Source organism: Scyliorhinus torazame, chromosome 15 (genome assembly GCF_047496885.1).
Source record: "Scyliorhinus torazame isolate Kashiwa2021f chromosome 15, sScyTor2.1, whole genome shotgun sequence".
Taxonomy (NCBI): Eukaryota; Metazoa; Chordata; class Chondrichthyes; order Carcharhiniformes; family Scyliorhinidae; genus Scyliorhinus; species Scyliorhinus torazame.
Window position 1 is genome coordinate 124,338,609 of NC_092721.1, and position 23,333 is coordinate 124,361,941.

Below are 23,333 nucleotides of genomic sequence, written 5' to 3' on the forward strand. Positions count from 1 at the left end.
TTAGGGCGAGTTCGGGAGCTTGCAACAGAGGGGGGGGGGAAAGAGGGGCCCTGCAAAGGGGGTCCCCCGCTTGGTACCTTTTGGCGGGAGACCGGGGCCTCTGATAGGGGGATGGGCTAGGGGCTGGGTAAGGGACTTGAAAGGGCACAGGGAGATACAATTAGGTTAATGGGTCTTTGGGGTGTGGGGGGAGGGCCCGAGCATTCGGGCGGGAGACAGCCAGGCGCTAAGGGCAGGGGTCAACGTAGTTAGCGTAGATCGGGGGGGCACCAGGGAGAGTAGGAGAAGGGGTGGGCTAGGGCCAAGCGCGGGGCGGACCTGATAGGGCAGCCGGGAGGGAGAGCAGAGAAGATTTAAGAGGGTAAGGGGGTGGGGGGGATCAGAAATCCCCGGGGGAGATAGTCGCTTGCAGGGAATAGCATAGGAAACCGAAAGCAGCAGAACCCGGAGGGGAGGGGAAGTGGGGGTGGGGCGGGGGGGGTTTAGAGCCACATTAGGTTAGTTGAGCACGTGGGGCACGGGTAAATAGAGCTGGTTGGGGAAGTGCTTTATTAATATGTTTATTCTCTCCCACTGTTCGTTTTCAATATGTTAAGGCTTTTGCATATGGCCTTTTTTCTCTGTAAATGTTACATATCTGTTTTAAATAAAAATTTTGAAAAAGAAATTTAAAAAAAACTTTTCTTTCCATGCTGGATTTCTCATTTGTACCATCTATTACCGATTCACAGATCAGGGGAAATGATTACAGTATGAACTATTCATAATTTTAGATACATGAATATTGTCATATTATCGCATATTCTTCTTTGCTCCAAGGAAATGGATCCTCTAATTGTTTTAGACTCTCCTCAAAAGAAAAGTTTCTTATCCTTTCTTTTTAATATTGACTACCCTCCCCATGGCCGGACACCCTTTCAAAAGTAGGGTATCCAAAATGGACCTCATACCTACTGTAAGCTAATCAATTTTCTTGATTATATGTTTAATATCTTACTATTTAAACCTAGATTGGCAAATGCATTGATAAATTGTTTCACCAATTTGTCCTCGCTTTTAAAGATCTGTGCATCTGAACATTTAAGAGTCTCTGCCAATTGCCCAATCTAATTAGAACATAGAACATACAGTGCAGAAGGAGGCCATTCGGCCCATCAAGTCTGCACCAACCCACTTAAGCTCTCACTTCCACCGTATCCCCGTAACCCAATAACCCATCTAACCTTTTTTGGTCACTAAGGGCAATTTATCATGGCCAAGCCACCTAACCTGCACGTCTTTGGACTGTGGGTGGAAACCGGAGCACCCGGAGGAAACCCACGCAGACACGGGGAGAACGTTCAGACTCCGTACAGACATTGACCCAGTGGGGAATCGAACCTGGAACCCTGGCGCTGTGAAGACACAGTGCTATCCACTTGTGCTATCGTGCTGCCCATGATAATAATCTGACTATGCCCTCCTGTTATTTTCCCAAAGAACACAAATTTGTCAGCCACAACTAACCTTTTAAAGATAATTAACTTCATCCTAGATTTTGGCCTCCTGAAGCTTATCCACCAACAATACTGACTGGTTCATAGCAACCCATTTAACCGTTTGTTTTTGATAAGAGGTGCTATAATGGCAACCCAGGACTTCAGCTTGTGACCATGGAGTGATTGGTCACATAAAGGGCTGTTCCTGTTCAAAGTCACAGAAAAGGGCTCTTTTTATCCAGATAGAATTTTGATGAAAAGGCGTAGGTGAATGTTAGAGAAGTAGTTTACCCCTGGAATGGTATGTCTTCTGACCACTGGACCCGGCAGAAAACAGTGAGAGGTTTGGCTGGATAAGTTGAAACGGTCTCGTACTTCACAGACAGTCTCTCCCAGCATGCAGACAGGGGAGGGGCAAGCTGTAAGGCCCCAGATACAGGAACTGATGACCTTTATCAAGGAGGAATTCCATAAACAGAGGAAAGAAACACATGTGGATCATGCAAAGGCCATTGCAGAAGCTGTGGCATCCCTGAAGAGTACTTTGGAGCAGATGGAGAGGTGTTTGGAGGTACAGGGGTCACAGATTCAGGAGATTGAAGGAGTGATCTCAGACCACAATGATTGTGTGGTGGCTCTGGAGACGGAGGTGGGGCTCCTAGGAGACCTTTGTAAAACGCTGAGGGCAAAGGTTGAGGAGCAGGAGAATACCTCGAAAAGACAGAACCTGCGAATAGTGGGCCTGCCTGAAGGAGTGGAAGGTGCGAGTGCCACGAGGTACGTCTCGAGGATGCTGGCGGGACTGGTGGCAGAAGGGGTGCTAGATAAGGCACCTGAAGTGGACCGAGCGCATAGGTCTCTGAGGCAAAAGCCTAGAGCTGGGGAGCCGCCGCGGGCGGTGATCATGAGACTCCATCAATTTGTGGAGAAAGAGAAAATTCTACGGTGGGCCAGGGAGAAGCGTAGCTGCGACTGGGAGGGAAATAACATCTGGATTTATCAGGACATCGGAGCCAAGTTGGCAAAACGGCAGGCAGGTTCCAACAAGGCCAAGGCTGTGCTGTACCGGCGGCAGATCAGGTTTGGGGTGCTCTACCCGGCGAAATTATGGGTGACGTTCGGAGGCCGGGAGCATTATTTCGAGACCCCAGAAGCGGCCGAAGAATTCATTCAGAAGCATAAACTGTGGGAGAACTGAGTGGACAATGCTTGGGAACCGGCGTGCTGGCACCATGTAATGGTCGGGAGCATGTTTGAAGTGGGGGGGGGGGTGTAGGGGTTGGGGGATTTTCGCCTATTTTTGTGGGGTGGGGGTGGGGGGGGTTTCTGTTCAATGTTGAGATTGTAAGGAGTTGTAGGGGTGAAAAGTTTATGTGGGGATGAATGTTCCCATCCCCCCTCCTGTTTTATGGGACTGTTTGTGTTTAACATCTGTTTGTTTGCTTTTGGAGAAGGCTACCTGGATTTCAGGAGACGTTCTTGTTTAGGTGGGGGTGGGCAAGGCCAGCAGGTGGCCTTCTTCTTAGAGTTGAAGAGTGGGGGGGGGGGGGGGGAAAGAGGTCATTAGGATGTGTCTTTGGGCAGGGGCAGCTGCGCTAGCAGGTTATGCTGGTGAACGGAAGTGAGGTGGTAGGGGAGAAAGCCAAGAGGGGTGGCCGGGGGGAAAGGGGAAGTGGTGGGGGGGGGGGGGGGAAGAAGGGGAAGGGGAAAAGCGGGGCGGCTTTCTGCGACGCGGCAGGGGGTGAGAGATTACATGGCCAAGGGCGAAGAAAGGGGCCATCTGGGATGGGCTAGGTACAGAGTGGAACTAAAGGGGCAGGAGTTAAGTGGGGAAGATGACGGACGGTAGAGGGGATTGGAGGCGCAAGCCTCCGGTAAGGTTGGTAACGTGGAACGTCCGGGGATGGAATGGGCCGGTTAAAAGGTCGCAGGTGTTCGCGCACCTCAGGAGCTTGAAAGCGAGGGTGGTCTTTTTGCAGGAGACACACCTCCGTGTGAAGGACCAGGTTAGGTTAAGGAAGGGGTGAGTCGGGCAGGTTTTTCACTCGGGGTTTGATTTGAAATCGAGGGGTGTGGCGATTTTAATGAGCAAAAAAAATGGGATGTGTGAGTGTGACGGAGGTGAGGGATCCAGGTGGGAGATATGTGATTGTGAGTGGGGTATTGGAAGGGGCACTGGTAGTGTTGGTAAATTGGTAAATGTGGGATGATGTGGGTTTTATGGGTGGGGGGGGGGTTGCTGGCAGCAATCCTGGATTTGGCCACGTACCAGTTGATCATGGCAGGAGATGTTAACTGTGTTCTGGAGCTGAGGGTGGATAGATCGAGCCCCAGGTCTTTGGGTAGGGTACGAATGGCAAGGGAGCGGGGGGGTTTATGGAGAGGATGGGTATGGTGGATCCATGGCACTTTCAGAACCCTGGGGGGAGTATTTGTTCTTTTCACACGTCTATAAGGTGCATTCGAGGATTGATTACATTGTAGTGAGTTGGGAGATTTTGGTGGGGGTTGGGGGGGCAGAGGGTGCGGGGATAGTTATCTCGGATCATACACCCCACTGGTTGGATATTCAGTTCAGTACGGGACGAAAGCGGAGGCCGGGGTGGAGGTTTGACTCGGGGTTGTTGGCGGATGGAGGATTTTGTGATAAGGTGCGGTTGGCGATTAGGGATTATGTGGAGTTCAATCAGAATGGGGAGATGTCGACGGGCATTTTTTGGGAAGCACTGAAGGCAGTGGTCCGGGGAGAAATTCTCATTTACGGTTCGTGCGAATAAGGAAAGGAGGGCGGAACATGACCGTCTAGTGAGTGATAGTGGAGGTGGACAGGGAATATTCGAGGGTGCCCACCATAGAGGGATTGGCGAGGAGGAAAAGGTTGCAGGGGCAATTTGCCAGGCTGACAACGGGGAGGGCGGTAGGGCAACTGCATGGGGCAAGAGGGGTGCAATACGACTATGGGGAGAAGGCGAGCCGTATGCTGGCACACCAGCTGCGGAGGCAGGCTGCGTCCAGGGAAATATTGAAGATCCGGGCTGGGGCTGGGATGTTGTGTCAGAGCCAGGGAAGATAAATGAAGCATTTAGAGAGTATTACCAGGGACTTTATATGAGGCAGGCCCAGGAGAGGAAGGGGACATGGGGTGGTTTCTGGACAAGCTGGAATTTCCCTAGGTGGAGGAAGCATGGTAGCATTGTGGATAGCACAATTGCTTCACAGCTCCAGGGTCCCAGGTTCGATTCCGGCTTGGGTCACTGACTGTGCGGAGTCTGCACATCCTCCCCGTGTGTGCGTGGGTTTCCTCCGGGTGCTCCGGTTTCCTCCCACAGTCCAAAGATGGGCAGGTTAGGTGGATTGGCCATGATAAATTGCCCTTAGTGTCCAAAATTGCCCTTAGTGTTGGGTGGGGTTGCTGGGTTATGGGGATAGGGTGGAGGTGTTGACCTTGGGTAGGGTGTTCTTTCCAAGAGCCGGTGCTGACTCGATGGGCCGAATGGCCTCCTTCTGCACTGTAAATTCTATGATAATCTATGAAGCAAAGAGGCAGGCGTTGGAGGAGCCCCTGGGGCTGAGGGAGGTGCTGGATAGTATCAGGGTATGAAGTCGGGGAAGGCCCCTGGGCCGGATGGGTACCCGGCAGAATTTTATAAGGAATTTGCGGCGGACCTGGCACCACATCTGTCGGGGGCGTATAATGAAGCACTGGAGAAGGGGGAGTTGCTGGAGACGATGAAGCAGGCAGTAATCACACTAATGCCAAAAAAAGGGAAGGATCCGTTGGAATGTGGGTCGTATAGACCCATATCACTATTGAACACAAATGTGAAAGTATTGGCCAAGTTGTTGGCGAGGAGGATGGAGGATTGTGTCCTGGGGATGGTTGCAGAAGATCAAACAGGTTTCGTGAAGGGCAGGCAGCTTGCGAGTAATATAAGACGGCTGTTGAATGTGGTGATGAATCCGTCGAGAGCTCTGGTACTGGAGGTGGTGGTGGTGTCCATTGATGCGGAGAAAGCATTTGATCGGGTGGAGTGGTGGTACTTGTTCGAAGTTTTGGGAAGGTTTGGGTTTGGGCCGAGATTTGTGGCATGGGTGCAGTTGCTGTATGTGGCGCCAAGAGCGAGAGTGAGGACGAATGATATGAGCTCACAAAGCTTTGACTTACACAGGGGTACGAGGCAGGGGTGCCTGCTGTCGCCGCTGCTGTTTGCACTGGGCATAGAGCCATTGACGATGGCTCTCAGGGGGTCAGCAGAGTGGCAGGGGATAATGAGGGAACAGAGGGAGCATCGGGTGTCGCTCTATGCTGATGACCTCTTGCTGTATGTTTCGGATCCGTTGGAGAGTATAGGAAGGATTATGGGCCTGTTGGGGAGGTTTGGAGGGTTCTCTGGATACAAGCTGAATGTAGGGAAAAGCGAGGTATTCCCGGTGAATGAGCTGGCACAGCGGGCTAATTTAGGGGGGATGCTATTTATGGTAGCGAGAGATAGGTTTAGGTACTTGGGGATTCAGGGAGCGAGGGAACTTAACGAAGCTGGTGGAAGAGGCCAGGGAGATCTTAAGAGGTGGGATACACTTAACGTTGGCGGTGAGGGTCAAGTGGTGAAAATGAATATTCTGCCTAGGTTCTTGTTTATCTTTCAGGCTCTCCCAATCTTTATACCAAAGGCCTTTTTTGGAAAGTGGACATAATCATCTCTGACTTATGGGCAGGGAAGGTGCCGAGGGTGGAGAGGACCCTGCTACAGAGGCAGAGGCAGCAGGGGGGTTGGCGTTGCCAAACTTGCTTCATTATTATTGGGCGGCGATTGTGGACAAGGTGCGGCGGTGGTGGGAAGGAGAAGGGGTAGAGGGGGTTAGGATGGAGGAGGAATCTTGTAAGGGGTCTAGTTTGAGGGCTATGGTGACGGCAGCATTGCCAATGGCTCCGAGTAGGTATTCAGAGAGCCCAGTGGTGCAGTCCACGGTGAAGATATGGAATCAGCTGAGGAGGCATTTTAGGGTGGAAGGGATCGCCGCTGTGCGAGATTCATGGGTTTGAGCCGGGGGGGATGGATAGTGTATACAGGAGGTGGAGGGAAGTGGGGCTGGTCAAGGTGAGGGATTTGTATTTGGAGGAAGGGTTCGTCAGTCTGGAGGAACTAAGGGAGAGGGTAGAGCTGCCGAGGGGTAGTGAGTTCAGGTATCTACAGGTTAGAGACTTTGCACGAAAGGTCTGGAAGGGGCTCCCTAGATTGCCGGGCTACACCCTGCTGGAGCGACTGCTGCTTCCGGATGTGGAAAGGGAGGGAAGAATTGGGGATATATATATAAGTGGCTGGGGGAGCAGGGAGGCGAGCGGGTGGTGAAGATCAAGGAGAAATGAGAAGCGTAGTTGGGAATGGAGATCAATTGGGGAGTATGGAGTGAGGCACTGCGAAGGGTAAACGGGACCTCCCCTTGTGCAAGGATGAGCCTGATACAGTTGAAGGTGGTGCACAGGGTGCATATGACTCGGGCGAGAATGAGTGGGTTCTTTCAAGGAGTAGCAGATGAGTGTGAGAGGTGTGGGCGGGAGCCAGCGAATCATGCGCACATGTTTTGGGGTTGTGAAAAATTGGGAAGATTCTGGGCGGGAGTGTTCGCGGTCTTAGCCAGGATAGTGGAGGAGGGAGTGGACCCGGTCCCTTTGGTGGTGATATTTGGGGTTTCAGAGAAGCCGGAGCTCATGGAGAGGAGGAAGGCCGATGTCTTGGCCTTCGCCTCTCTGATTGCACGGTGACGAATTTTGCTGGAGTGGCGGTCGGCATTGCCACCGGGGGTTAAGGGGCTCAGCATGGGAGTTTGAGAAAAGGTGGGGGATGTTTGTGACCGTGTTTGAGGAGCTGTTTGTCGCAGGGGGGATGGAGCGATGGGTGATGGGGAGGGGGTGCTCAAAAAGGAGAAAAATCTGTCCAAAGTGCATAGTTGATTGTTGGGAAGAATGTTTCCCAGGGTGTTTATTTGCTGTAACCTACTTTGATACAAGTTTGAATAAAATGTAATAAAATAAAGAAAATGGCAACCCAGCAGTGCTTTATCACCACTCCATATCCACGGATTTTTGCAGGACTGGTCACAGCCTGTACTGTTTCCTCCTAACATGCCGCAGCAGGGCAAAGTGTCTTTCCATTTTTGTTTCTACCATTTTATTTCCCTTAACTATGCTTATCCTCACCTCCTTCTTTTGCACCCTGTCATTCCCACTACCACACACTTCTGCAAAAACCAAGACAAGTATTCATCGAGTATCTCTGCCAATCTTTCATCCTCCAGGAAAGGTTAGCATGACCTGAATGTCCATTTGGTGGCTGTCACACAATGTTAGGTCATACCCCACTGTAAATTATTGATGGCATGACATTATGCTAACAGCTCCACCTAACATTGTAATACTATTAGAAACAAGAGCCCATTCCCCCTTTTTAAAACGTAGATTACAAAACTCCTAGTCAAGCAACTATCCAGTTTTGCATTTATGACAATGCCAAACATACATCCGATCTTAACTTGGAACAGGAATTGCTAGAACGTAGAAAGTTTACATACCACATTCACAGGACTGCTGACATTATTGTTCATCAAAACCACTAATCCATTCACAAGGTCGCTACAAGGAAAATTAAAACATATTAAATTGAACATGCACTGCATTTCATATGTGATCCATGTTAATGATCTGAAAATCAGCAAATCAGTGCAAATAAATATGTAAATTGAACATAAAAGTGTTATAAACATTTTAAAACTTTCATTCATATAGCACCTGTCATAACCACCAGACATCCCAAAGCACTTTACAGCAATAAAGTACTTTAGAAACGTACAAAAAGATGTGGTCTACGTAAACTACAATCACACTAGACCGAAGGGTATCTAAGAAATTCAACACTTTCCATAACTTCTCAATTCTATGTAAACATCTTTTGACTTATTCACAGTAAGTGTTTAGCGACAAAGGTATTGAATACTTCAAAAAATACACCAATGAAATACTACCATAGCATATTTGAACTTTTTTTCCCCACAGGTTTAATATTTCACAGGAGTTTCCAAGTTTTATAAAAATGGTACATTCAGGTGAAATTTTCAATTACAAAGACATTCCCACACTTTGTCTCTTTTATGGATTAATATGCATTATATAACTATTTCTCGCAATGCTAACGTAAATTACTACCATTAGTCCCTCTAACAGTTCCCAATCACTCCCAGTTATATATTCATCAATATAAAACAGCAAAACCTCTTCAAGCTTGCCATGACTAAACGTGGAATATCTGTGGATAATATATCTATTATGTATCAAATATGAAGGGTCGCAATGAAGGGTCATCAACAGTGCTATCAACTGGCACTTACTCAGCAAAAACCTGCTCACAGATGCTCAGTTTGGTTTCCGCCAGGGTCACTCAGCTCCTGACCTCATTACAGCCTTGGCTCAAACATGGACAAAAGAGCTGAATGCCTCACCAGGTGAAGTGAGAGTGGTTGCCCTTGATATCAAGGCAGCATTTGACCAAGTATGGCATCAAGGAGCCCTAGCTAAACTGGAGTCAATGGGAATCAGGGAGAAAATTCTCCGCTGGTTGGAGTCATACCTGGCTCAAAGGAAGATGGTTGTGGTTGGAGGTCAATCATCCTAGCTCCAGGACATCACTGCAGGAGTTCCTCAGGGTATTGTCCTAGGCCCAACCATCTTCAGCTGCTTCATCAATGACCCCTTCCATCATCGGGTCAGAAGTAGGGATGTTTGCAGGTGACTACACAATGTTCAGCACCATTCGTGGCTCCTCAGATAATGAAACAGTCCATTTACAAATGCAGCAAGACCTGGACAGTATCCAGGCTTGGGCTGACAAGTGGCAAATTACATTCATGCCACACAAGTGCAGGGCAATGACCATCTCCTACAAGAGAGGATCTAACCACTGTCCCATGACATTCAATGGCATTACCATCACTGAATCCCCCACAATCAACATCCTGGGGATTACCATTGATCAGAAACTGAACTGGACTAGCCATATTAATACTGTGGCTACCAGGGCAGGTCAAAGGCTAGAAAGTCTGACGGCAAGTAATTCACCTCCTGACCCCCCCAAAGCCTGTCCACCATTTACAAGGCACAGTCTGGAGTGTAATGGAATACTCTTCACTTGCCTAGATGAATACAGCTTCAACAACACACAAGAAGCTCAACACCATCCAGGACAAAGCAGCCCACTTGAGTGCTCCCCCTTCCACAAACATTCAAACCCTCCACCACCACCGACGAACAGTGGCAGCCATGTGTACCATCTACAAGATGCATTGCAGTAAGTCACCAAGGTTCCTTAGGCAACACCTTTCATACCTAGGGATGGGCAATAAAAGCTGGCCTAACCAGTGATGCCCACATCCCGTAAATTAATTAAAAAAAAATTCAAAGTGCAGTGGTAAGAAAGTAACAAAGCCCCAAATCCACCTCTTCATTAAGAAAAAGATAGCCAGCCAACAACCTTTCCTAAATGCTGCTTACAACAGAAGATTGACAACCTGCAATATGCCAGATTGTTAATGTAATTTTCTCCCCTATCACTTCAACTGAAAATCCGTGATCGCAGGTGAATTAATTCTCTGCAATAAATTGGATGTTGTTAAAACTTATAAAGATGGGCATGGTCTCCTCCAGCTAACTTTAGTATCATGGCTCACTGAAACTTCTTTTTAGATTAAAACTGAGGCCTGGGATGGGCATTTCTTTTCACTTCTCTCTGCACATTGAGAACAAATGAGTGGCCAAGAATATATATAGGTTGGTTCACCAAACCTCTTCACTTAGCTAACCCATCCATCCCCTAAACCCCTCGCCTCATCATGACAATATTTTCAAGAGTTTTTCAGTTTTTCCTTTCTTCTCTTAATTCCTACCATTCTCTCTCTCTCTCCTCCGCACCACCCCCCCCCCTTGACCCAAAGAAAGATCTTGATACTTATTCTTGACTCCTTGTAAACGTCTTCATGGGAGTTTAAATATAATAGGCGCTAACATTCCATAATGTAAATTTTGCATATTAATAAAGCTAATATAGACCTAGGCAACAAAATCTGTTTGTGAAAGCACAAATAGATAAGTGCATGAATACATGTATAGAACATAATCAGACAGTCAGACATACCTTACATATTGGAAAGACCTAGTCTGAGATCCTGAACCATAAACCTGTGAAGACAGTTTAAAAAGTAAATTTAAATATATAACTCATAAATTGTGAGGTATAGTAACCTGAAGGTATTTTACCAGCCAATAAGAATTCAGAAAGTAGGTCACTGCCCTGTTATACAAAAACAACATTGAAACAATAATAAAATAGGACTTTAAAACTGAGCCAAGAGGAAAGGTTGTCCACTTTATTGTTTGGAAGGGAGACTTGCTAAGAGGTCTTTCAGATTACAGATTGGAGAAATTAGATTGAGGATTGCCTGGTACAGGAGCAGTTTAAGTGTCAAACGAAAATGGAAGATTTAAGCAAAGTCATAATAAAAGGGTGACAGAATTGTATCCTTTCATAACAATAACTTCTCATTTTTGATTAATCCTAGTGAATTCAAAAAATGCAGGAGCTGCACAGTAGGAAATTGTGGGTGTGTGGTGGTGTTGGAGACAGAGTGGGGCAAAAGGTCTGTGCTCTAATAACAAGTGGTGTTCCTCAGGCACTTATTCTGGGGCTTTAGATTTTCACATTTATTAGAAGCTCCAATGAAGAAAGAGAGAATTGAATATCCAAGTTTACAGATGGCACTAGATAAACAGGAACAGCAAGTAGACAGGAAGGTGAAGTTGCCAAGGGACATAGACTAAGTGAGTGGACAGAACTATGGCAGATGGAGTTCAATGTGGGCAAGGGTGAGGTCATCTGTTTTGGTTCAATTTTGTAAACTAGGAACCAAAGGTGCAGAGATTTGGGAGACAAGCAAATACATGTAAAGCGGTTGAAAGCTATGAAAATAAATCACAAAGGTCAATGAATGGATTGCCAAGAAGGATGATTGATGACAGGACACTGGATTTAAAGAAAGAGTCAGATGAAGCAATGGGAGGGTCTACAAGGTTGATATGCTGAAAAGATAGGATCAAATGAATACGGAATTTCTTCTTTCAAATCAAGTTTGTCATCAATGGCTGCATAAACTGATTTCATAGGATCAAATAGCAGGTCTTACAATCTATAATGAAGTGTAAACTTTGCAGTTTAAATCTTTTAAAAAAAACACGTTAGTCAATCTTCTCAGACATTCGCTTCCATCTAATTCTGGCCTCTTGGACATCCCCGATTTTAATTGTTCTACCACTGGTGATCAGCTGCCTCGGCCCTAAGCTCTGGAATTCCCAACCCCCCCAATTCTAACGCACTTTATTCCTTTAAGAAATTTCTTAAAACTTACCTCTTTGACCAACTTTTAGGTCATTTGCTCGGATATCTCCGATGTGGCTCAGTTTCTAATGTTTTTCAATAAAACTCCCATGAAGCGTCCTGGAGTGTTTTATTATGTTAAAATTGCTACACAAATATAAGTTGATGCTGTTTGAAACTGCTGTTTTGGATGGTAAACAAACGTTTGCTTGCATATGAAACAGTTTTATAAAGGACAGTATTATATGAAAGGACTGGTAAAGTATTTTCTGTTCTTGAGTTCTACGTACTTTTTGCTATTTTGTATTAATGTCCCCTCATTGTTTTATCAAAGGTCAAACTACATAACCTGTGCATTTCCACTATTCCAACGCGCGTCATCCTTTGATCATTTGAATGGCCTAATTCAACTCTCTTCTGAATCATCTTTTATGTAATGAGAAATCCAAATTCTACTTTGCTTACTGGGATTATGGCCCTTCTAAGAGCCCTCTCCATCTTTTAAAGTTAAGGTACCGAAATTTGCACGGAGCAGCCCATTGTGGCCTTTCAGTAGATCAGCGCCAAAATAACCTGTTTGTGTACTCACTGGGCTGCATAACCAGCGAATTTGATTATGTCTATTATCTTTCTTATTATTCTTTTCAGAATATGAACAGCAAAACCCTTCTTGGAATTGTTCCTTCTCTTTCTGCGTTTTGTCAAACCTCAACAGGGTGATTCTGCAGTGTTCATACAGAACATACCTGGTTATAATCAGGTACTTTATTATCCATCCTTTTGCAATAGTAAGGATTTGGAAATAATCACTTTTAATTACATACATTTTCCAACATGTTTATAAACGAGCACTGATGATAGATGGTTAAAATACTTACAACACAAGCCACTGGATGTTGTTTCCCCACAAATGATAGAAAACTGAATATTTAATTTGTCAGTCTCAGCAATCAATAAACATGGACACCCATTTAGCTGTGAATTTTCTCTTCCTTTCAGGCTGGTTTTTAAAATTTTAATCTCCCCTGTTCACAATAACAGGTTTTGAAAATAGAAAGTGGCAAGGTGAAGTTTTTGACAGGTCCAGAAAAAAGTGCAGGAGAATTAAATATCATTTTTTTTTATAAAGTTAATTTGTTTAAGCCAAAATGATGATGCACTGTTGTGGGGAAGCATGCCAGGCATTTGAAGGATCCAGAATATAGCTAGGTATTAAGGCTAAAATTCTCAACCTTCAAGAGCACGTCTATCAAATATATGTACAAGATCAATAAACCAAGTCTATGATAACAGGGAAGTGCTCCAATTTTCCTAGAACTAGAGATATATGCAGAACATGGATGACTGAATGCATAATCAACATAAAAATACATTTTCCTCCATATACCATATTTTGTTAATACTCCATGACAAGTTATGTGGATTAATGCATATTTTAATTTACACAAATTGAAGGTTAACTCTGCATAAATGCGGTCTGAAGATAGCACACAGCCCAGTCGACTCTACAAAGTCCTCCTCACTAACTTGGGGGCTTCTGCCAACATTGGGAGAGCTGTTCCACAGACTAATCAAGCAACAGCCTGTAATAGTCATATTCACAGAAACATACCTTTCAACCAATGTTCCAGACTGCTAATCCTTGAATGTCCTGTCTTACTATCAGGACAGATGCACCAGAGGTGGCAGCACAGTGGTATACAGTCACAAGAGACTGCACCTGGGACTTAACATTGACTCCAGACCCCAAAGAGTCACATGGCAACAGGTAGAATATGGGCATGAAACCTCCTATCAATTACCAACTATCAACCTCCCTCAGCTTATCAGTACTCCTCCCTGTTGAAAACCAGTTAGAAGCACTAAGAGTAATAAGGACACAGAAGGTACTCCAGGTGGAGGACTTTAATGTCCATCACCAAGCGAGGTAACACCGCTACTGATTGAGCTGGCTGAGATGCAAGGGACATAGCTACAAGACTGGGCTAGTGGCAGGCTGAGAGAGAACATACATGAGGGGAAAAACCTACTTGACTTCAACCTCACCAATCTACCTGTCACAGATGCATTTGTATTAGTACGAATGACCATTGCACACTTCTTCTGAAGAAAAGTACTGTCTTCACACTGAGGACACTCCATGTTTGTTGCATTACTCCTGTGCTAAATTGGATAGACTTAGAATAGGTCCAGTAGCTCAAAGCTGAGCACCTGAGGTGCTGTGGACCATCATCAGAATTATAACCTCATATCGCTCACATTTTTACCATCATGTCAGGGATTACCCCTGCTCTAATGAAAAGTGCAGGAGAGCATGCTAGGAGTGGTATTAGAAGTAACTGAAAATGAGGTGCCATCCTGGTGAAGTTGTAAGACAGGACTAGATCCATGCTAAAAAGCTGAATCAACATGTTGCAGACAGAACAAAGTTATTCCACAATCAATGGATCAGAACAAGTGCTGCAGTCATACAGCACGGTGGCGTAGTGGTTAGCACTGCTGCCTCATGGCGCCGGGTCACTGTCCATGTGGAGTTTGTACATTCTCAACGTGTCTGCGTGGGTCTCACCCCCACAACCCAAAACATGTGCAGGGTAGATGAATTGGCCACGCTAAATTGCCCCTAAATTGGAAAAAAAGAATTGGGTACACCATTTTCTTTTTATTGTTTTAATAACTAATGGGAGAACAAGGCTGATTAAATGTTAGAAGCTAGCAGAACCCAGTACCAGAGTGCTAAAGACCAGGCTGATATATTTACACCCATTTTCAGTCAGAAGTGCTGATTGGATGATCCATCTCAGCATAACCAAAGGTCCCCAAACCATAAAAGCCAATCTTCAGCCTAATTGATTGACTCCACATTATAACAAGCAAAGGCTATGGGCACTGACAACATCTGCAGTGATGGTTTGTACTTCAAAACAAGTTACCTTCTAGCCAAATTATTTCAGTTCAGCTAGAACTCTGCCATCTAACCAAAAAAGTGGAAAAGTGACTAGATATGAACTGTCCACAAAAGCAAGACAAAACCAACTTGGATAATTTCCACCTCATCAGTCCATTCTCAATCATCTACAAAGTGATGAAAAGGATCTTTGACAGTGCTCTCAAGCAGCATTTACCCAGCAACAACCTGCTTACCAATGCAAAATGTGGGATCAGCTCCAGGCCTCATTATTGCCTTGGTCAAAACATGGAAAAGACTGAGAGTTTGGGCAGCAAGGCATTAGTGGCAGTCCTCCGCATCCAGGCAAAATGTGACTGAGTTAGTCATCAAGGTGCCCTATTAAATTGGAAATCAATAGGAATGGGGTGTGGGGGGAAATCTCTCCACTAGTCACAGTCATATCTTGCACAAAAAACAGATGGTTGTGACTGCTAGAGACCCGTTAGCTCAGCTCCAGGATATCACTGCAAGAATTCCTTCGAGCAGTGCCCTACGTCCAAACATCTTCAACTATTTCTTTAAAATGACCATCTCTTCATTAGAAGGTCACAAGTTAAGATATTTGCTGATGGATTGCACTGTTCAGCTGCTTCATTAACTTTTTTACGATTCATTTACAGGATGTGGGCTTCACTGGCTGGGCCAGCATTTATTGCCCATCCATAGATGCTCTTCAGAAGGTGGTGGTGAGCTGCCTTCTTGAACTTCAGCAGTCCCTGAGGTGTAGGTACACCCACAGTGCATTTAGGGAGGGAGTTCCAGGATTTTGACCCAGCAACAGTGAAGGGTCAAGTCAGGATGGTGGCTGCCTTGAGAGGGAACTTCCAGGTGGTGGAATTCCCAGATAGCTGCTGCTCGTCCTTCTAGATAGTAGTGTTGAGGTATTGGAAGGTGCTGCCTAAGGAACCTCCTGCAGCATATCTTGTTGATGGTACACACTGCTGCAGGACCTGAATGTTTGTGGAAGGAGGAACAATCTAGCAAGATGCTTTGTCCTAGACGGTGTCGAGTTTTGTTGCAGCTGCACTCATCCAGGCAAGTGGAAATTATTCCATTACACTCCTGACTTGAGACTTATAGATGGACTGGTTTTCGAGAGTCAAGAAGTGAGATACTCATTGCAGGATTCGTAGCCTTTGGCCTGCTCTGGTAACCACAGTATTTTTATGACAATTCCGGTTCTGTTTCTGGTCAATGGTAAACCCCAGGATGTTGATAGTGGGGGATTGAGTGATTGTAATGCCATTGAGTGTCAAGGGGCAATAAGGATTATTGGTGTCATAAGTAGGCTTACATTAACACTGCAATGAAGTTACTGTGAAAATCCCCAAGTCACCACACTATGACGCCTGTTCGGGTACACTGAAGGAGAATTCAGAATGTCCAATTCATCTGACAATCAAGTCTTTCGGGACTTCTGGGAGGAAACTGGAGCACCCGGAGGAAACCACGTAGTCACGGGGAAGGTGCAGACTCCGCACAACAGTGACCCAAGCCGGGAATCGTACCCGGGCCTCTGGCGCTGTAAAACAACACTGCTAACCGTTGTGCTATCGCGCCACTGTAGCCATGCAAAATGGCTGCGTTCCGATTAATCTGGCCAAAATCCAGTTTAAAACGGCTAACCCGAAAGACTGCTGGGAAAAGAAGACACAGGCAGGCAGCTGCAGACAGTTTTGCATATTCGGCTCTGGGAAGGTAGCCCAGATCGATACTCAGGGCTATCAACAGCCCATCAACCCAGGTATTCGCAGTTGCATTCAGGACTGTTTGCAGCCAATCTATTCAGACATCCACAGTTAAATCGGCTATTCCCGGGAACAATTGCAACATATTAGCAATTGAATACCGGGCCAGACCTGTCGGCGCCTGCAGTGGCCGAAACAAAGACAGGTGAGCGACCACCCCCCGATCGAGGAATCGCCTCACCATTGGACACATCGACCCCAGAGATTGGGGACAGAATCCAATCACTTGGGACTCAGGGTCAAGGGCCGCCCCGGAAGGCGGGAAGCCCCTGGGCCCTATAAAAGTGAAGGTCCAAATTCAGATCTCTCTCTCTCTCCTCTTCGCCTGCTCGAGACCTTTGCAAGAACAGCAACCAGCAACTGTAAGTTTGAATCCAGCGATCGCTATCCGGTAGAGACACCTAGCCACCGACCTGTAGCAGCTTTTTGAATCCCGTGGGCCAGATCTGATTGGACAAGCCATTCGTTTCCCTGACCTGGTGGGCTCTTCCTAAGTTAAGTATTGGCCAGTAGTGATAGGTTTATTATATAGATAGTAGTATTAGTGTATTAATATTGCTTGTTGTATATAATAAATGACCGTTGTTTTAATCCTTACTAAGCGGTGTGCTGTATTAGTAATCATAACCTGAACTTGAACCACGTGGCGGTATCATAAAGATACCTGGTGACTCATGAGCAAAGGTGACATAATCAGAGCAAATAGACTAAGGTTAAAAAGAGCAACATAATTGGCGACATCCTGACGGGACCCGACTTAGAAATGGAAAACCACTCCGGGAGAACCCCAACATTTTGAATTAGAATCCAATCGGAAACAAAAAAAACAAAAACCCACAAGTGTTCAAGCTGTTCTGGTTAATAATTCACAATTTGGAAGTGTGTATATGCATGCGTAACTAACAGGGTTATAAGGCAAAACTGATAGATTTTTTGTTGCGTCAAAACAATCGGCAGTTGGTATTTCGGAAATTAGCGCAAGCCGTACCCGTATCTACCACACCACCTTAGTCCCCTGTTCCAAATTCGAACGTAACGAGCAGATAAGAGAGAGCCATGCAGGCATTGCAAGCGATGCAGCGCCTCATGAACCCCGAAGATTTTGCTGTCGCACCAGTCAGCAGCGTAGGAGCGGGACAGTGTCCCGTTTGGGAAGTGGAAATCCGCAAAATTCTGCAGGGCAAAGGATGGCCCGTGTGGAAGGATTTCTGCAATAACGACGACTCAGGTCCTGGAAGTATAGGGCATACTTGGTGGGAGAACCTGAGTGAGATCCACAGAAAGGGTTTAGCAAAAGCACGCAAGTCGATGGCAATTGTGTCCTGTCTGGCACAATTGCGAGGCACAGAGGAGGTCGTCAGGACGCTCCGCAAGGAAATAGAAGGCATACATCGGATGAGTAAAATCGATGTATGCGAAATTGAGGAAGAGAACCTGGAGTTAAAAGGGAAATTAGCAGCAAAAGACGAAGAGGTGGCTGACGCCAAACGGGGTCACCAATCTTGTCTGGCGCACTGGAGTAGTTTCCAGTCACAGTATGAGAAGCTTATCAGGACCTGCAGCGTGCAGTCCTGGTAAAGAAAGAAACAGAAAACCAGTTAGAGACCCTCCAGAAACAATGCAGTGATCTCAAGGCAGCCTTGACAGCGTTCCACGCCACAACCACGGAACAAAGGCAGAGTACTTTAGACCATGCAAAGTGCCGAAAGCAGGTTGCAGACTTGAAAGCACTGCTTTCTGTCCAAAAGGGATTTCAAGAAACCTTTGGGGAAAGTTTAGAACAGGAAGACGGCCCTGATTGGGAAGAATTGCGGGAGACAGCGCAGAGATATGTTCAGGGAGCATGTGCGCAGGGAAAACCCCAAAGGAGGAAAGCCCCCCCCACCCCCCACACAACAGATAATACAGGCTCCCATGAACCCTGTAACAACCCACCGCACCGCCACAGCAGACGAGGCGGAAGTCTTATATTCCACCCCCCTCACAGTGACCCAATTACGGGACGCGTGTGCCAAAATCACACCGTTCCTCCCCGCTTCAGACCCACACCATTTCTTTGCCACCGTCAAACACCAGGCGACCATGTACGGCCTGGATGAGAAAGAGCAGGTAAAGCTCACGGTCCTCAGCTTAGACCCATCGGTCGCAGTAGCCCTTCCCGACCCACAGAATGTAGGAGGCACCCTTGCAAAAATGCATACCGCGATCCTGGATGCGATCGGGTACAACCGGGGCGACCCCGTAGACGGTCTGAATAAATGCAGACAGAAAAAGTCTGAACACCCCACAGCGTTCGCCGGACGCTTGTGGATTCATTTTGAAGCTGTTTTCGGCAACGTAGATCGTGCCCATTTGTCCCCAAACAATATGGCCAAGTGGACCTGCACCCTTATCTCCCATGCCACGGAAGCAGGACAGAATGCCTGTAGCAATTATGACCCCTCGGAAGAGGCTCATAATGAAAAGCGGGTGGTCAAGAGATTGTCCCGCGTTTGGGAACAAGCGGCTCACGGTAAATCAGCCACTAGAACCCCCGAGGAAAACCAAGCCGCCGCAGACGTGCAGGCAGTAAGAACCACTCTCCACAATCCCAAACCGCAAGAGTGCTACAATTGCGGACACTTGGGACATTTTGCAAAAAAATGCAATGGCCCTAAGAAACCACAGAGAGCCCAACAAACAGGCACTCCCAATAAGAAAAAGGCAGAGCCCATACATAGCGTTCGCGCCCAGCCCGGTCAGACAGACGTGACCGGAATGGACTGACGGTGTAGAGGCTCCCCCAGCTGGGTCTGCGATACCCTTTGGGATAGGTCAGGACGACCCGTAGTCGCAGCAAAGGTTAGGGGACAGCCGATCGAGCTTCTCTGGGACACAGGAGGGTCCCGCACAACCTTAAATTCCTCCACCCTTGGTAAGGACACGTGGCCCACCACATCCACTATCACCCTCAGCGGCTTCACAGGCCACTCACAACAGGGGCATATCACGACCCTTGTACCCATCCAGATCGGAACTATTAATACAAAACACCCTGTAGTGCTAGTTGACCTGCCCCCAACAGCAGAGCACATTTTAGGGATCGATTTTATGAACTCACACCACCTCTCTTTCGATCCAGTCAACCAGTGTGTCTGGAAGATGGCGGAATCCGCTGGAGCCCCCGCAACGCTCACTATAGGGGATTACATGAACAAAATTAGCGCAGTAGGCGAGTTTTGGTTCAACCCCACCACACTCAGCACGGACCGACAGGTTAGGGCAGTCCTGCAAAAGAACAGGGCAGCATTTGCAACCCACAAACACAACTGTGGACGGATGACCGGTTCCGTACAGATAACCGGACCAGACCCTAGACCCCAAAAACAATACGGATTTCCCCTAGAAGCAGAAGGGAGAAATCCTAAAGGCCATAAAAAGCTTATTAGAGCAGGGCGTCCCAAGATCGGTAGCCTCAACTAATAATGCCCCGATTTGGCCAGTTAGGAAACCCGACGGATCATGGCGTTTAACCATTGATTATCGGGAACTCAATAAAGTCACCCCCGCAGCAGCCCCCACCGTTGCAACAAGTCCCGAGACCATGCTCAAACAGGGACTCCATCCATGCCCGATATTTCACGGTTTTGGACGTCAGTAATGGGTTCTGGTCCATTCCATTGGCAAAGGCGTGCCAGTACAAATTTGCCTTCACTTTCCGAGCTCAGCAGTACACGTGGACATGCCTGCCACAAGGCTTCCACAACTCCCCCTCCATTTTCCACCGACAGCTGGCAAATGGACTAGCAAACTTTTCTCGCCCCGAATGTTTGGTACAGTATGTAGACGATCTACTACTGCAGACAGACACAAAGGAAGAGCACATTGAGCTTCTGTCCGAACTCCTGGAGTTACGACACTCCATTGGCTGTAAAGTCAACCCCAAAAAGGCCCAGATATTGGAAGAAAAGGTGATATATTTGGGTACTATCATCACACACGGCAAACGCGAGATCAAGCGCAAAAGAATTGACTCGATCGCTAAATTGCCCCTTCCCCAACACGTGTCAGCCCTCCGGTCGTTTTTAGGACTGGTTGGCTACTGCCGAAACCACATTGACGGTTTCGCCAGCAAGGCAGCGCCCCTCTCAGACCTCCTAAAGAAAGGAACCCCCTGGGAATGGCTTCCGCAGCATACGGAGGCTGTGGAATTACTAAAACAGGCACTCATAGCCGCCCCTGCACTACAAGTTCCCGACCCGCTTTCCCCTTTCGCCATAGAGGTAGCGACCACAGACCGCACCCTTTCAGCCGTGCTCCTGCAGGAACGGCACGACCAGCTAAGACCCGTAGCTTATGCCTCCCGAATTTTAGATGCTGTGGAGCAGGGATTTTCAGCCTGTGAGAGGCACCTGCTCGCAGTTTTCTGGGCAGTCCAGTACTTTTCATACATTACCGGACTGAACCCCATCACCATCTTGACCGAACACACCCCCACACAACATTTACTGGACGGACGACTTAAAGACGGTACCGTCAGCCAAATCCGCGCTGCTAGGTGGACCCTTCTCTTACAAGGACGGGACATCACAGTAAAACGGACAAAGACTCACACATACTTAGCGGACAATCTACAATACCCCGGAACCCCCCATGAGTGTGAAATCATCTCGCCCCACCATAATACAGGCCCCTTTATAGCCAGAACACCCCCCAGAAAACTAGCCACTCCATCTCAGAACCCCCCTCACCCGGACACGTGTGACTCCATAAGGATTTATGTGGATGGATCTTCCACAATCCTGGATGGGCAACGCATAACAGGTTGTGGGATTTATGTGGAGGACGCGCAGGGACGCGCCCTCGAAGAAATCGCATTAAAATTGCCCGGGCACTCAGGCGCGCAGGCTGCAGAGCTTGTGGCCATCGCCTACATTGTAGACCACCCAGATTCCTTCCCCAGCCCAGCAGACATATATTCAGACAGTCTGTACGTCTGCAACAGCCTCACCGAATTTCTGCCCCTCTGGGAAACAAGAGGATTCGTTTCCGCGGATGGAAAACCCCTCCCCTCAGCCCCATTACTCCGCCATATTCTGGAAAAGGCCAAGAACAGGACTTTTTGCATTATAAAAGTCCGCAGCCACCATCGTTCTTCCCACCCGGAAATGTAAAAGCCGACACGCTGGCTAAGGCAGGATCCAAGCATGGGTACTTTTGGAAGCCCCCCGGGAGCGCCCCAGTGAGTGCGCCAGTGAGTGCAGTTCAGGTCGCGCAGACTAGGATCGAGGATCCAGTAGCGGCCCAGAAGCAGGATAGTGCTCTCACTGAGATCGTGAAAGGGAAGTTTCCAGCCTCATATGAGAGGTTCCGGAATACCATAACCACACATGATGGTGTGGTGCTAAAAGACAGCCTTTACGTGGTTCCTGTACAAGATAGGAATCAGATGATCTGTCTATTCCATGACGGCCATGGACACCAGGGAATAGAACCCACCGCAGCCCACCTCAAGCAGCTTTGTTGGTGGCCAAATCTTAAAGAGGATGTATCCCATTACATTGAGAATTGCCTCATCTGCGCTCAGAACAACCCAGATAGGTATGCCAAAAAGGCACATCTCAGCCACACCCGACCCGTTAACGGCCCCTGGACTAACCTCCAGATCGATTTTATAGGTCCATTACCCCCTTGCAGGAATGGCTATAAATATGTTCTGGTGGCCATTGACACTTTTACAAAGTCGGTGGAAGCATTTCCAGCCAGCACCAACACCGCGAAAACCACCGCCAAAATCCTAACCCACCACATCTTCACAAGATGGGGACTCCCCCGCAGTATTGAATCGGACCAAGTTTCTCACTTTACAGGACGGGTCATGCAGAACGTCCTCACGATATTTGGCATAACCCAAAAATTTCACATTGCGTACCACCCTCAGTCGAGTGGTATAGTGGAGCGCATGAATCGGACCCTAAAAACCACCCTTAGAAAAATGGTCCAGCAAAACAACACCACTTGGGATTCGCTCCTCCCCTTTGCACTGATGTTTTTGCATAACACTGTTTCCACCTCCACAGGTTTCACCCCACACACCCTCATGACCGGACGCCCCATGAAAGGGACAGAATACTTGCTAGGTTTAGACCTAACCAGCCCCGAAGTCACGGCCCTCACCCACGAGAAGGCCGTGGAACAACTACTTGCAAATATAAAAACGGCTCAGCTAGCAGCCGCTGTTAAACTGGGCACTAAAAGAAAACAGAGCAAGGCCTGTTTTGCTAAGGCAGTACATGCCACGGAGTACAACATAGGACAGCAAGTAATGTTGTCCGTGTACAACCCCAGCAAGTTTTTGTCTCCAAAATACTCGGGTCCCTATTCAATTACGGACAAAATAAGCCCGTCGGTATATAAAATTAAATACCAAAATGGTAAGACTGCATGGTTTCACATAAACCAGCTCAAGGTTTATGGAGCACAGTCAAACCACTCCCACCACGTCATGCTTGACGCAGCTGACCAAACCCCGCCCACATCCAACGTGACCACTCCCACCCTTTCCACGTCCAGCCCAGACACGGACTCGCCACCGACTCCACCCACGAACTTTACGCTCCGCCCCGGAACGCCCACAGACTGCAGCAGCACAGACAGCGACTGTGACTCTGACGACAGCCACAGCACGCCTCCCTACCATCCTGGTCCCACACCCAGCAACTCCGACCTCGACTCCAGTGACCCCTTCCTCATCACCTAC

The 23,333-nt window shown here is 47.4% G+C and overlaps 1 protein-coding gene across 1 annotated transcript in view; it reads right to left on the reverse strand.

Moving 5' to 3' along the window:
- Positions 1–23,333, reverse strand: part of uxs1 (UDP-glucuronate decarboxylase 1) — a 158,111-nt gene that overhangs the window by 16,333 nt on the left and 118,445 nt on the right. Inside the window, exons 11-12 of the mRNA XM_072476675.1 lie at positions 10,661–10,704; positions 8,049–8,109 (exon numbers count right to left, since the gene is read on the reverse strand). Coding sequence (XP_072332776.1) covers positions 8,049–8,109; positions 10,661–10,704 — 105 coding nt within the window. The remainder of the gene's footprint in view (positions 1–8,048; positions 8,110–10,660; positions 10,705–23,333) is intronic.